The 15,509-nt window shown below is 40.9% G+C and overlaps 1 protein-coding gene across 3 annotated transcripts in view; it reads left to right on the forward strand.

Moving 5' to 3' along the window:
- PCDH7 (protocadherin 7) overlaps window positions 1–15,509 on the forward strand; it is a 428,058-nt gene that overhangs the window by 2,229 nt on the left and 410,320 nt on the right. For 2 of the 3 annotated variants that reach the window (XM_019553187.1, XM_019553186.1), the window contains exon 2: window positions 1–2,553. This exon is cut by the window's left edge. In XM_019553187.1, coding sequence (XP_019408732.1) covers window positions 1–2,553 — 2,553 coding nt within the window. The remainder of the gene's footprint in view (window positions 2,554–15,509) is intronic. The other variant, XM_019553185.1, reaches the window with a different exon arrangement.

Here is a 15,509-nt window from a genome sequence, read left to right on the forward strand (position 1 = left end):
GCCGACGGCGCCCTCTACCCCGGCGGCAGCAAGCGGAGGCAGGAGGCGGACGCCGCCGCGCGCAGCAGCGTCTTCGAGCTGCAGGTGGCCGACACGGTGGACGGCGAGAAGCAGCCGCAGCTGATCGTCAAGGGCGCGCTGGACCGCGAGCAGCGGGACTCCTACGAGCTGAGCCTGCGGGTGCGGGACGGCGGCGAGCCGGCGCGCTCGTCCCAGGCCATCCTGCGGGTGCTCATCACCGACGTGAATGACAACAGCCCGCGCTTCGAGAAGAGCGTGTATGAGGCAGACCTGGCCGAGAACAGCAGCCCCGGGACGCCCATCCTGCAGCTGCGGGCCGCTGACCTGGACGTGGGGGTGAACGGGCAGATCGAGTACGTCTTCGGGGCGGCCACCGAGTCGGTGCGGCGCCTGCTGCGGCTGGACGAGACCTCGGGCTGGCTTAGCGTGCTGCACCGCATCGACCGCGAGGAGGTCAACCAGCTCCGCTTTACCGTCATGGCCCGCGACCGCGGCCAGCCGCCCAAGACCGACAAGGCCACGGTGGTGCTGAACATCCGGGACGAGAATGACAACGTGCCCACCATTGACATCCGCAAGATTGGGCGCATCCCACTGCGGGACGGCGTGGCCAGCGTGGCCGAGGACGTGCTGGTGGACACACCGGTGGCACTGGTGCAGGTGTCCGACCGCGACCAGGGCGAGAACGGTGTGGTGACCTGCACTGTGGTGGGGGACGTGCCCTTCCAGCTCAAGCCGGCCAGCGAGGGTGAAGGCGAGCCGCAGAACAAGCGCAAGTACTTCCTTCACACCTCTGCGCCGCTCGACTATGAGGCCGTCCGCGACTACCATGTGGTGATCGTGGCCGTGGACTCGGGCAGCCCCAGCCTGTCAAGCAACAACTCGCTGCTCGTGCGTGTTGGCGACACCAACGACAACCCGCCTGCGTTCGGTCAGGCTGTGCTGGAGGTCTCCTTCCCGGAGAACAATGTGCCAGGTGAGCGTGTGGCCACAGTGGTGGCCACCGATGCTGACAGCGGCAAGAACGCTGAGATCGCCTACTCTCTGGAGCCATCGCCGCTGTCAGCTGAGGCACTTGGCGGCCTCTTCAGCATCGACCCCGACTCTGGGGACGTACTGGTGCAGGCCGTGCTGGACCGTGAGCAGCGTGACACCTATGAGTTTCAGGTGACGGCCCGCGACAAGGGTGTGCCGGCGCTGCAGGGCTCCACCACTGTGGTGGTGCGCGTGGCAGACCGCAATGACAATGAGCCGCGCTTCATGCAAGATGTCTTCACCTTCTATGTGAAGGAGAACCTGCAGCCCAACAGCCCTGTGGGCATGGTGACTGTCATGGATGCTGACAAGGGCCGCAACGCTGAGCTCAGCCTGTCCATCCAGGCTGGTGAGCAGGACGGTGCAGCCGGCATCTTCTCCATTGAGAATGACACGGGTACCATCTACTCTACCGTGTCCTTCGACCGGGAGCAGCAAACCAGCTACACCTTCAGGGTGAAGGCGGTGGATGGTGGAGAACCACCCCGCTCAGCCACTGCCACTGTGTCCCTCTTCGTCATGGACGAGAATGATAATGCGCCCACTGTCACCTTCCCCAGCAACAGCTCCTACACTGTGCTGCCACCCTCCAGCAACCTGCGCACTGTGGTGGCCACTGTGGTGGCCACTGACACTGATGCTGGCCTCAACGCTGACCTCAACTACAGCATTGTAGGTGGCAACCCCTTCAGGCTCTTTGAGATAGACCCAGCCAGCGGTGTTGTGTCACTTGTGGGCAAGCTGGAGCCCAAGCACTATGGTCTCCACCGTCTCGTGGTTCAGGTGAATGACAGCGGTCAGCCACCCCAGGCCACCACCGCCTTGCTTCATGTCTTTGTTAATGAGAGCCTCTCCAATGCCACCGTAGTGGAGAGCCAGGTGGCCCGCAGCCTGCACACGCCCCTAGCCCAGGACATTGCTGGTGACCCCAGCTATGAGCTGAGCAAGCAGCGCCTTAGCATAGTCATCGGTGTCGTGGCTGGCATCATGACTGTCATCCTGCTCATCCTGGTGGTGGTCATGGCCCGCTACTGCCGCTCCAAGGGCAAGCATGGCTACGAGGCTGGCAAGAAGGACCACGAGGACTTCTTCACCCCACAGCAGCATGACAAGGCCAAGAAGCCCAAGAAGGACAAGAAGGGAAAGAAAGGCAAGCAGCCTCTCTACAGTAGCATTGTCACCGTTGAGGCCTCCAAGCCCAATGGGCAGCGCTACGACAGTGTCAACGAGAAGCTCTCTGACAGCCCCAGCATGGGCCGCTACCGCTCAGTCAATGGTGGGCCAGGCAGCCCCGACCTGGCCCGGCATTACAAATCCAGCTCGCCGCTGCCTACCGTCCAGCTGCACCCGCAGTCCCCCACCGCTGGGAAAAAGCACCAGGCTGTGCAGGAACTGCCCCCGGCCAACACTTTTGTGGGGGCAGGAGACAACATCTCCATCGGATCGGACCACTGCTCCGAGTACAGCTGTCAGGCCAGTGGCAAGTACAGCAAGCAGGTAAGAGAGCTGGGGGCATCCCCTGACTACCTCACCTCTCTATGCACTCTTCCCCCTCACACACGCACATGCACACACAGAGCCATCCCACCAGGGCAGCAAGGAGGCTGAGACACCTGCCGTATCACCCTCACAGACCCAGAACCAAGCACAGGAAGGGAGCTAGAGACACCCCTGCCACTGTCTTGGCCTGTGCAGCCAGCACTCACTGCCTGCAACTAGCCAGGGTGAGCATAGCAAACAGATCTGGAAAGCAAGGTCCTTATCTTCTCTCACCCCCCAAACAGCCAGCCAGCTCACTGACAGCGAAGGAAATGAGCAGGTAAAGGACTCAGGTACTCAGGTAAAGCACAGCCACACTACTGCTCAGAGGCAGCCCACAGCAAAGTAGGTTAGAGTGCCAAGACAGGCCTTCTCTGACCCCATTACTCCCATCCCCTCCAGCTAGGAGCCATGACATGTATCAAGCAGGGAAAGAAAACCAGAGATCCCCTTATCAGCCCCCAGCACACATTCCACACATATCTAAGCAGCACCCTGCCAGCCAGCCAGCCAGGAGCACTACAGGCAGACAAGTCAGCTGGAGCCAGTCGGCTCTCTGTTACACCCTTTTCATGCACTCCCTCCATCAAGTCTAAGCTAGCCAGACAGCATCAAATCCAGCAGTCTCTACAACAACCATCACTACATGCACACACAGCCAAGCTGCCAGGGTCCCTCTGAAAGAAACAGTGGGCAGAAGGAGTTAGCAAGGATTCACTGCTGCCAGGGAATTGCTGACAGGGACAGGGAACTGTTTCCACCTACTGAGCCAGCAGCATCCCACTGAGGGAGGGATGCACCCAGGCATCTGTACCTAATCAGGAAGGAAGCTGCACTCTGACATTATTCTCACTTGCTAAAGCTGGGTGTGTCTGTGTGCGCGTGCACATGTGTGTGAATTTGAAGCCATTGTGTTGTCAGCAGTTTTAATTGCCAGGCTAGTCATTAAGGTGTCTGTGTAATGTATTTGCCTGTTTGTGATCTAATTTACACTAATGTGACTCCATTGCTATTAGGAAAATTGTTTTTGATACCTGTAAGTCTGGGTGAATTCAGAATTAGCCTCTACTGTGACATGTGACATGTTTTTCACTGTTTTGAAGGTTATTAAAGGAAATCCATTACCTGGGAGAAGGATCCAGTTCTGCCCCCTTTATTCATGCTAAGTAGTACTTGACTTTATCTGGAGTCCTACTGATTTTAGTGGAACCTCCTACAGGCTGAGAGATTTCTCAATGGAAGGGGTTCAAAAGAATGATTCTGTCCTCAGCCACACTGATCAGATCTGTCACTGTAGTGAGTGGAGTTCTGCTAGTGTAAGAACCAGTGTGAGGGACACAGCAATGCAATCCCTGAAATAAAATTGGGTAAAATGGTGGAGAATCACTTTATGTTCAGTTCAGTATATGTTTAGTTTCAAACTTAGATAACGCTGCTTGCCTTATCTGTTCAGGGATTGCATGCTAAAAGTTGGTTCTGTTACTGGGGGAGCCACATAGAAAATCATTCTGAAAGTTTTCTCAACTACAATGCACATTTTGAGGGATGCTACAGATACATGAATGCTGATTCATGCAAATATGTTGCCAAGCCTGAGACATGGAAATCCTGTGTAGTTTGACAAAAAATGCCTGCTTCTCTACTTATTAATATGCAAATATGGTGAAATATTCCATTTTTTATTCTTTGAAACATCTGTTAGTCTGCTAAAATTGACATTTATAATATATAGCCGATACTTGCATTCTGCTTGTGAATACTAAAAATACTGTAAGCAGAAGTCAACTTCATGAGCCATTCATTATTTTAGCTGAGCCACAAAAATGTGTGATTGATGTAATATTTGCTGGTATTATTTGTGTGTGTTGTTTTGCGAGTCATACAGATGTTTTATAGAACATTTGACACAGGAGTTTCCCACTGAAATGTTTCGCTAGCTCCCTCTTGGAGAGAACATTATAATGTTAGTTTCACAACTACTGTCTGTATAAAATATAATTCACTATAAAGGTTTTGAGGCTTCCATTTACTGTGGTTTATTGAAGACACAGCAGATAACCTTTTTTTACTGATCACTATGCCAGCATAGAAAGAACTTAAGCTAATTGGCTACTAAATCTTTCTTGTTGGATAAATTCATCTAACATAAATTAAAAACTGACAAGAGTATCATTTATTGTGGAGGAAAAATGAGTTGCATATTAAAAGTAGAAATTGGTAGAACATTAGTACATACAAATGACTACTTGTTCTGATGAGTACCCACTTTGAGGTTATTGTACAAAAATATATTATCTTACTTCTTATTTACATTATATTACCAGGAATTTTTTTGACATACAATGTATCCTCGGAGAAGAAAATTACTTATTATAATTTTTCATGCAACAATCATACTGAAAGAAATACATCTTGAATTACTCCATTGTTTATCTAATTTGATACAAAGACAGTTTCTCGGTTAATGTCTGTCAGTTTTGCAAGTTAGTAGTTTGATTTGTTATGAAGTTTATTATGCTTGAGTAGTATATAGCAGATTTTTAAATGTCTTGTCATAAGTGTTATTTTAAAATACACTGAAAAGTTGACGTTACTTAATATATCAGTTTAATATCTTTGTTAACATGGCAATTAAACTTTCTTCCTCCAAAATAAATCATAACGTCAAAACCTAGCAAATGCAAAGGCCCCTTAAAGCATTCATATAGTTTAAGAAGTGTGGTCATTCTTACTGTTTTCACAGACACAGCAGGACTAATGTTAAATTATAGCTTTTGGCAGACTACTTCTATTGCATACATCCTCTGAGTACCAGCTAAGTTAGTACTTCGTGACATTTATGTATTTTTTGTGTATGTTTCCACATAGTAGAGAACATACTAGGACACGGTTTATAAAAAGAATAGGTCAACTTTTCATGTTTCAAACATTACCATTTGGGCATTGATTGATTTCCAAAATAATCCTTACTTTTGAAATCTTAAATCAGGAAATATTTTTGTTCAGCATTTTATTTAGAAGGGAAGACAAAACATTTATAAATAAACTATTATCAAATTACGTTGACTGTATCATAACTGTACATGCAGATCATACAAGTCGGATATTAGTATGTACATTTCAGGAAGTGATTAGCTAAAAGTTGTCCGTCTTCCTTTTATCACTAATAATTATTTTTGTTCTGTTGAAACATAATATGGTGTGTAAAGTTTTAAAGACAAATAAATAGGCAATTAAGGAACTTCTTGTCCTGAGGAACTGTAGATGAGGGTGATATCTATTAGCCATTAATGTAATTAGAATTCGTAATAGATACATCATCAAATCCACAGTATTGTCGTCAGGATATAAGGTATCTCTTTACAAAACGGTTTGCTGTGCCTAGGAGAGTACATGGGCAAGGTCTTTCATTCTGATTTGTGGCAATACATTTTTCTTTAACGTATTTCATATTTGGGTGTGCATGTGCGTGTGTGTGTGTGTGCTTGTGCAAGCATGTGTGTGTGTAAGTTTAATACCATATACATCATTCTGGACTGCAATTTTTTAGCATACTACAATGGAAAACCATATAAACAGCAAAATATCTTGGCATACTTATTAAAAATAGAAATGTACATTTCTTTGTTTGATAGCTGACTTCTGTTTAATTTAGATCACTAAGAACTTTCACATTTAACCTTTACTTTACAGCAAGGTTCTCTATAATTTTTTCCTGAATTCCTTTGCAGGAGCTCATTTTAAAAGCTATTCTTGTCTTATTAACATGATATTATGTCTGAAACAGTATATTCTTTTAGGCTTCCCCTTTGAAGTCCATTCTAATTTACCGAAGCACTTAAACCTGTGATTAACTTTTCTTGAGTTTCCTAGAACTTAACCACTTGCTTATAGTGAAGAACATGAAAAAAGTGCTTTGTAGAACAGGGATGGACTTAAGTAAGTGCTCTTCTGGATCATGGCCTTATTACCAGAAATTTTAAGTTGCTGAAGGCTGCTATGAGGTGCCAAAGGCTATTAATATCAGCACAGACAGTAGTAGTTAAGGAAGCTCAGTGCATCACAAGTGCTTCTTATGCTTCCTTAACCATAATCATAAAACATAACTCATAACTTTTAATTATCAGTATTGGTTTATAAATTTATGAAGTTATACTCCATTTTTTCTTTACAGTTGAGTGTGATAGAAGCTTATGTGTGAGCAGAATTTTCAGTGAAACTTTTAGGAACGAATGAAAAATGTTTAGATTAGCATTCTTTGGAGAACAGGCCCTTTAGGAAGTGAGGGGTTTGGTAGATTTTTATTTTGTTTTGCTTGGGGTTTTGGGGTCCATTATTGTCCATTGGCTTTCTTTTAACTGCCAGAAAATGAACAGTGATAGACAGGATATTTAAAATGTTCTAGATGTGTTTGCCAAAGATATTATCAGTGTGATTAGAAGAAGCTATGCAGAAATTTGTGAATGGCATTATGTCTTTGCTTGAGGTACATTGTGCCTATCAGTTCTGTAATCCTTTAGAATTATCCTTATGCTTTTGCTAGTTAGAAAATGCAATGTTTAGTAAAGAAAGCTGTTATTACACACAGATGTAGTGACAAATCTACCCAGTTCATAGCACTTATCTTTGAACAAATTAATTTTAAAAAATTCATTTAGTGGGTTATTCAGTTAATCCATTTTTGTAGCTGTTATGTATTAAACAGTCTCTGACTGGAAAAGCACTCTGAAGGGTGCGTTAGTACACATGTGAGTTGTAGCAGTAAAATAAAAGGGTCCGTTTTCCTGTAGCTATTCACATGTAACTTCCAGGTGTTAATAGAAGCCCATACATTATGGGGATAATTAGTCTTAAATGAACAGTATAACCAACACAAAAATCATCATCTTTCTGGTGATAATAATGTATAAATAACTATTTAAAAAATAATTCATAGGAAAACCCGGGGCAATGTTGGTCATGCCTTCTGTCTAGACTAATTTTATAGGGTGTTCACAAATGTTCACCGCACCTGGTCAATAACCATGTGGCTTGATTTAAGCCTTGTAATTGTAGACCAGAAGAAGCATGCATAGGCCTTCATCAGTGCTAGGAGCTGTGCAAGAAACACGGTATAAGTAATTCAGGGTGGGGGTCGGAACGGGCAGGAACAAGGTGAGCCAGTGGGTCTGCAGGAGGTTTTAGCAGGTACAGGAGGGTTTGGCAGGATCAGGGAGGCTGGTGAGATTCTGGGGGAAGAAGGAGGCTGGTGGATCCATGTCAGGTGGGGTGCATCCAGAGATGGGAGGGTTGGGAGACTAAGAGCCTGGTCAGGCTGGCAGGGGTAAGACGAGCGCAGCCCTGGGGCTGGGGCAAGAAGCTGGGTTTTCTCAGAACTGGGGCTGTTCTCTAAATGCATGCCAATGTTTGCTGGATCATGTTAACTCATTCTTTATCTAAGTTAGGTCATCTACTCAGTTGACCTAATTTAGATTGGGCCCTACTTTTATGGCCTGATGAAACCCATTGAACAAACGGGTATTTAGATTGACCTAACCTCTAGTTAGGTTAATCAGAATGTAATGTTCAGATGTACCTATAGGGTCTAGTCAGACAAAAATAAAATCTTTAGCGTTAGTTCAATGTGAAAAGAGATATGAAACATTATGGTTGAGTTATAAACCTCTCATTTGGATATTTCATTAAAAATAATATTTGTGCAGTTTGTCAAACTATGTCCAAAAGTACACTTTAAGATTACATTTTTTAAATTGTATGATGTTAAGTATTCCACAGCTAGTTTTAAAAATGGCCCATATCTGATGTTTAGCAAGAAATGCTTCTTGAAAAGAGGGACTAATTAAACATATAAAAGGTATATTCTTGAGGCTTTTATTACTTTTTCTTAACAAAAGTGTTCCATTGTTAAATGAAGTCTTTGGGCATTGACAGACATGAAACACCCCCCCAGCACCTTGCTGGAAGAGGAAGCATGTTAGTTTGACCCAGCTTCCTAACAACTGTAGAGATTGGGTGCTTCAGCGGGGCTCTTTGGCACTTTTATCTAAAGCTGATTCACTCAGCTATTAGATAAAAGTGCCAAAAAGACATCAGGTGAGCTGGGCCAAATTAACACCACTTCTGGGCATGCACTGCGCTTGGTGTGGGGGTGTAAGGAGATAAAAGTAAAGTACTGTTTTTTTTCATGTCTGTAAGGTTCCCCTTCAGTGAAGCCGTCTTGTACTATATGCAAATGGCTATCTTGCCACTGCATCATCTCTCAGTCCCGTGAGATGTATAGTCCCTAAAGGGATAGGATCTGAATAGAGTAGGAGTGCAATGCCTTGAATCTGTAAGGAATTCCTATTATCATGTGCAAGAGGGGGAGAGAAAATGTCTTAGGAACAGTAGGCTGTGATTTGCCAACTTTGACAGCTTTCTGACTTTTTATGTAAGGATATTAGTCTAGAATATTAACATACCAGTTTGATCTTTGCTGTTCATTTTTTGCATTACATAAACCACATATACAAACAGTCTCAAAACTTTTTTTTCTTTTTCTTCCTGAGCATCTTGAAATGTTACATACACCTAAAATACTTGAGTCAATGAAATAAACATTTGTTAAATACTAAAAATGCAAAATGATTGGTATGGAGAACCTTCATTCTTTTACTACTATCTAATTGCCTACCTATCTATCATGCTGCTTTTCTGCGCACTCTGGTATCTTGTATCTGGCATTGGCATAATCACTGGTTTCTCTGTTTCTGTTACATATTAATTGTTGTCCTGAAATCAGAGGCAGATTTTCCCTGTAAACATCTCTGTGGAAAGTTTTAGAATGCTTGTACAGTTAACATTTTATTGCATTGCTCTCAAATATAAAACCTGACTGTGCTAAGGTTTTGCAGTAAAACATAATAGCTCATCATCAAACTTCAGAGTTCAGATCTTTCTGGTGTTGTGCTTGTTAGCTAATTAACTAGACCCTTTACAAGCACTCTAAATTATTTATTACAATTGTTTAACGTTTTCTTTTTATATAGTACCTTAAACATGACATTTTATTTTCTCTTCTTTGTGTGTACATTTACAGTACGTTTTTGTTAAGTACATTTGAGAAATATTCTTAACAAATATTTTGGAACTATTAAAGCTGTAAAATGTTGTTTTTTTTCATTCTCCAGCTGAGTAAAATAAGTTATGTATAATTTATGCTGCAAGCTTCTCCATAATATTTTTTACTGTTTCACATATTAGCAAAGGAATGTATATTATTTTATTCAATCTAGGTCTGGCAGCTGATGCTCAGTATCTTTTGGCTTGCTTTCTCTTTAGATGAGAGAGAAAAAAATCCATTATCCCTAATTTTTCCCATCTTGGACCATTGCTTTAAATGTTACATTCTATGAAGATTTGAAATAATGTAATTAAGGTCAATCTTAATTATCACTTGTATTAATGAATGAATCTCTAAAAAGGGAGAAAGTATTCCTATTATTATATTAAATTGCATTACTGATATGTCTTTGTTGAACTGAAAGATTTTAAGAACAAAAGTTTAACATAACCATTGAGAGGCAGCTTCATGTTTATTGACTGCACAGTTTACTTAAAATTGACTTGCAAAAGTTAATGACATAGTCCAAATAACCTTGCTCTTATGAGCTGAATATCTAAATAAGAAGAGAATTTAGTGTTACACTCCATGTATTACCTTTATTTTTCTTCACTCCGATTAATTCCATAATATCCATTTTCATCCAGTTTTGCTAGCTCTTACCTGATGTGATGCCTGGTGTATCAGATACATATTATGCTAGTATGTCATATACCTCCACAGAACAGGGCCAAAAGAGGCTCAAGTGAACCTTGTTTTTTACTGAATTGAATACCTTTTCAAAGTTTTCAAATTTAATTAAAAACAAATGAAAGAGTACACAAGTCTAAGGCCTGTACTGTGCTGGGAGACATGTCAAGTTATCAAAGTATTACCTTCTGATCTTAAAAATCTAATAACACCTTTGGAAAAAAAGCCCACTTGCAGCCTAGAAAAAACTCTGGATTACCTACCCACTGATATATAAACAGGGCAGCTCCAAGAGCTAAGAGTTTCAGAAGTAGCTGTTACCTCTCTGTGGTGAATGATGGCATGTTACATTGGAGTGAATGTCAACTGGCGGGGATGCTTATAAGAATGACATAAAGTTTCTTGTAATGTTCTGGAGTGGTTTTTTCAGCCCAAGGTGAAAAACAGCAAACAGCATATAAAAAATGAGTACAGAAATGTGGTACTTCCTTTTGCAAGTCACTTGAAAGTAATCCAAAACCAGATTCATTATCAAAATAGCAGTTTAGCAGGGTACATACACGCATGCCTAACTTTAAGTGTTTGAGTAGTTCCAAGTACCTAACTGAATCTAGGACCAAGTGATTCTCACTCACCCAGTAAAGAAGGTTGATGAAATTCAACTATTTTACTTGAGAACAGTAATTTTTTTAAAGATGGAGATATAACTTAATTTGACATGTAAAATGGTATGGGCCATATTTATTCTACTTAGTAGGCATGTAAGTGGACATAGGTGCTGAAGAATGATCCTGTCCCACTTGCTTGATTTCCTGAAAATCAATTAATTTATCTACTTTGAAATGCAATGTCATCTTACCCTTAAGACATACCCTTAAGGCCAGAAAGAGTGATTCAGAAGACCCACTTACCTTTAATTTTTATAAATAGTTTTTTGGAGATTCGAACAAAGTAGAATAAGATCATTCTTTGATTCCTAACTGCACTCACACACCTAATAGGGAGACCAGAACTTGGCTCAATGTGTTGAAATAAAGTGAACAAGTATATTTCAATAATTTTTCTAAAGGAAAAGCTAAATAAAACAAAACAAAATCTTGGACCATGTGAAATCTTATATATTCCTAAGGGTGGCTGTAGAAATTTATTTGAACAGAAACCCATTTTTTGGGTCAAATGTAGAATAGAACATTTTAGAAAATGATGTGATTTCTTTTTCATTATTTACATCCATTTTCCCCTGACTGGCAATCAAGATGTTTTACTGTCATTAGTGTGTACAGATGATGTTGTGATGTAACCTTCAAAATACAGTTTGATTATACTCACAAGGGATTGCATATATTATATATAACAAAAAAAATCCAGACAAACAACTTTCTCTCTCTCTCTCTCTCTCTCTCCATATATTTTAACTCTCTCGTTCACACACTAAAAATTTTGTTTTGTTCCCACAGTGGCACATTATGCCACTGGCCTACCAGAACCTGCATGACTGAGACATACCTTATAGACTAACCTGAAATTAGTTGGTGTGATACATCTCTACCCCGCCTTCAACACACCTATTTCTAGAGCCAACAGCACACAAGGGAGCAACATCACCTTAAAAAAAGAAATGCCTTAGAACATTGCCAGTTACGTTATTAATTTTCAAGAACCCAGAATGTATTGTTTAAACTAATAGCAGTCAGTGTGCTAGAGGCAATATCTTTTATTACCTTTTATTAGACCAACTAGAGAAGCTTATTGGTTCTTTCTATTAAGATTTTGTTAAATATTTTATCTTGAAAATCAAATAAATGAATGAAACCATAAGTGTGCATATCCTTATGGTATACATTCCTTTCATCCAAAATAATTTCAAAGTAGTTTTCTACTATCTATCTCTATCCTTATCACTATCTCTGTCACAGAGATTTGTTGATGTGTGTTTGTTTGTGCATGCCTCAACAAATACTTCTGAGCTAGGAGTTATCCATATTGTATCAATAATATAAATTCAATTTTTTTTTAAATCAGACACAGAGCTATTAACTTGCTGAAAAATCACCCAGAAAATCTATGGAGGATTTAGTAATAGAACTCATAAGTACTGGTTCCCTATTCTTTAGTCTGATCTGTAGCCATGCTAAAAGAGATTGTTTTTTCCTGGTCAGATCTGATTTGTTCCCTTTATGCTATCTTTCACAGACCACCTAGACATAGTCTGTGCCCCAACCCACATCCCAGCCATATAATCCAGCCTGTGGATAATTTCTTGCTCTGCAGTTGTGAGGCCTCTGAGAAATTTGGCACAGAACTTCATTCACTGTGTTACCAGAAGCTCCAATTCAGGATAGAATCCTTATTTAGATCAGCATTTAATTAAGGGTTAATTCTAACCATGTGAACATGTGCAAGTCCTTTTCTGAATCAGTGTCCTAGTGCTGGAAGTCATCTTGAGTAATTTATGAGACATGACATGATACATTAGTAAAGTAGTTGTTACATTTTAAAAAGTAGAGAAAAAAAATACATTTAGGTAGCCCTGAATCTTAAATTTAGTTGTTTAGGTTCTCTTGAAAATGATTATGGGTATTTGGGCTCGGACCCTACTGGCACAGTTTGCAATGATATTTATCATGAAACAGTGTTTAACATGAAACCGAACAAATAGATTTCCGATAGACTTAAGGCAGATAAATTATTTTAAATTGGTGACAAATTACTATTAATTTTCACAAATTTAGGCACCAGCAATATAACCTAGTTGATTTTCCATCAGTCAACAGAGTAACTGGGATTGATTCTGCTTGCATATAATTTGGTTAAAGTTAAGAACATTTCCTCTAAAGGCAGTATTTGCACTGGTTTTATATAAGTGTAAGATTAAAATGAGCCATGCTGATTATATGCCCACAACTATTTGGAATCTGTCTATACAGTGAATGGTTCTTAAGCTGTTTTAAGATGTATATCAGTGGTTCTCAAGCTTTTCAGTCAGGGACCCCTCCACAACTTTTTTGAATGTGGAGGCAACCCCTTTTAAAGACTGCTGTTGTACTCAATTTACCTCAGTGGTTCTCAACCAAGTGTTGCCTCTTTAAGTTAAACTGCCCCTCACAACCCCTTGCACTGCAGGACCAGGAAGGCTTGAGACATGCATGTGCTCCTCCTGCAATTAGGATTCTCTGATAAGCCTAAAATGGATAATAGAATTTCCTCATGCTGCAGCCCTTCCTGGACTGACTCTGCACAGCACCTCCTGCAAAGAGAGGCAAACTGGACAGCTGGAAGTGTCCCATGCACCCCCGTTTCTGCCACGAGTGGTAGTGGAGGGAAAGGACTGGAAAGATCTATGGCACAAGTCAGCTTTTCTTCCTCCTTTAGGGTTACCAGAGAACCCCATTGCAGTAGGAGTGTGTACTGTGTGTGTACTGCAGTCCTTGCAGGTAGACCACTTTTAACCAGGCCACTTGTATCACAGCACCCATGAGGGGTCTTGTGGCACCCCAGTGGAGAACCATGGGTGTATGTATGTGTTAAGCATCAGATCTTGGTTTGTTTACAAGTAATCACATTGACTTCACAGTTATTTTTGTGAATTAACATTGATTAACATAATTTGGCCCTATATTGAATGCAAAATATATATTCATTGTTCTAATGACATTCCTAGAGTGATTTTACTTTGATGAATGTTTCAGGAGACTATAATTACATTCTTAAGCATATTGTTGCTCAGATTAATGGGTAGTGCATGGCTACATGTACTCATATATCTTTGTTTAATCTACTAGGTGGTCCACTGAGCATATTTGTTCATGCAAGCATGTGATAATCTCTAGAGTGTATAGTAGTGAAACAGGTTTGACCTTAAATGCATGTCTACTTTTGCAATTAAAAATTTGCCACCCATCTGAGGTCATGCATGTTGTCTGACCAAGTTTGGCCATTTGCCTAGTCAAATCAATTTAACATAATACATTTGAAACTCCATTTCTATATGTAAAATTGAACCCAGAGCAAATCTTGCCAGGACCTAAATCTTCAAAAATTAAGATTAGAGACAAAAATGGAAACAGCTAATGATGCAATAGCAGGTGCTAATACAATAGGAATTGTATTATGCTGTTCTTTTTCAGTATTTCTACTGTGATAGTGTAAGTTAGTATTTTATTATTTTCCCCCTCCAATTTGAAAGTTTGTTGGTTTCAATATATCTGACTTTCCAGGGTGTTACTCCAGTGGTATGCTTGTATACCACTACTTTAAACAAAATTACACCAACATAAAATTTGAATAATGAAGTAGTGAATCAGGCTCCTTATCTCCATCCACATTTACAAAATGAGTTGTAATGACGTGGTTATATGTGTGTGTCCTGCTTGAAAGGAAAAAAAAGGATATATATCATTTTATTTTATTCGGGAGAGGGGACGGGGACTCTTATACTTTATGCAGATATAATTATGTTAGAGTTGCCATACAAGTTTATATAAGGACCATAATTGATTCCTTTGAAAGAAAAGTATTTATTTCATTTTCAAGTAATCTGAACCGTCTTTCAGTAGGAATAATTACACTGGAAACTTAAAGACATCGTTTTAACTAGAGGTCACTAAAAGCTCAGCCAGTAAACCTCAGCCCTGATCATGGGTGGTGACTGTCTTACAGATTTAGAACATTCATTCAGAGGGCTGCTTTGAATGTATACTGCAGTTTAATTATGCTGCCTATCTTGTCTGTCACCTTTACTCACATTAAGTAATACTTCACAATGAAGTTGTTTCATTGAAATAAAGAGGACTATTAATGGAGCAGATACTGATTAATGTAAGGATGGCCAAATCAGATCCTAAAGTAAGTAGTACTCATTTTCTTGGTGTCTTGATGCTATTAGCAGTTTATTATGACAGGGATTAGGATATACACTTTACATTTTAATCATAATATATGTTTTCAAAGTAGAAATTGCACCTGGAATATATAAAAATATGTACATACTAGAAAAATAAAGTAGATGCCTACAGCCTGGAAACAAAACACCCTTACACAATCTTAAACTACCTTTTAAATATTATACAATTGTGAGCAGACATCCAGTGTAAACCTTTAGACCAATTTGGTGTAGAGTTAC

The sequence above is a fragment of the Crocodylus porosus genome, unplaced genomic scaffold, assembly GCF_001723895.1.
Source record: "Crocodylus porosus isolate Cpor-Errol unplaced genomic scaffold, CroPor_comp1, whole genome shotgun sequence".
Taxonomy (NCBI): domain Eukaryota; kingdom Metazoa; phylum Chordata; order Crocodylia; family Crocodylidae; genus Crocodylus; species Crocodylus porosus.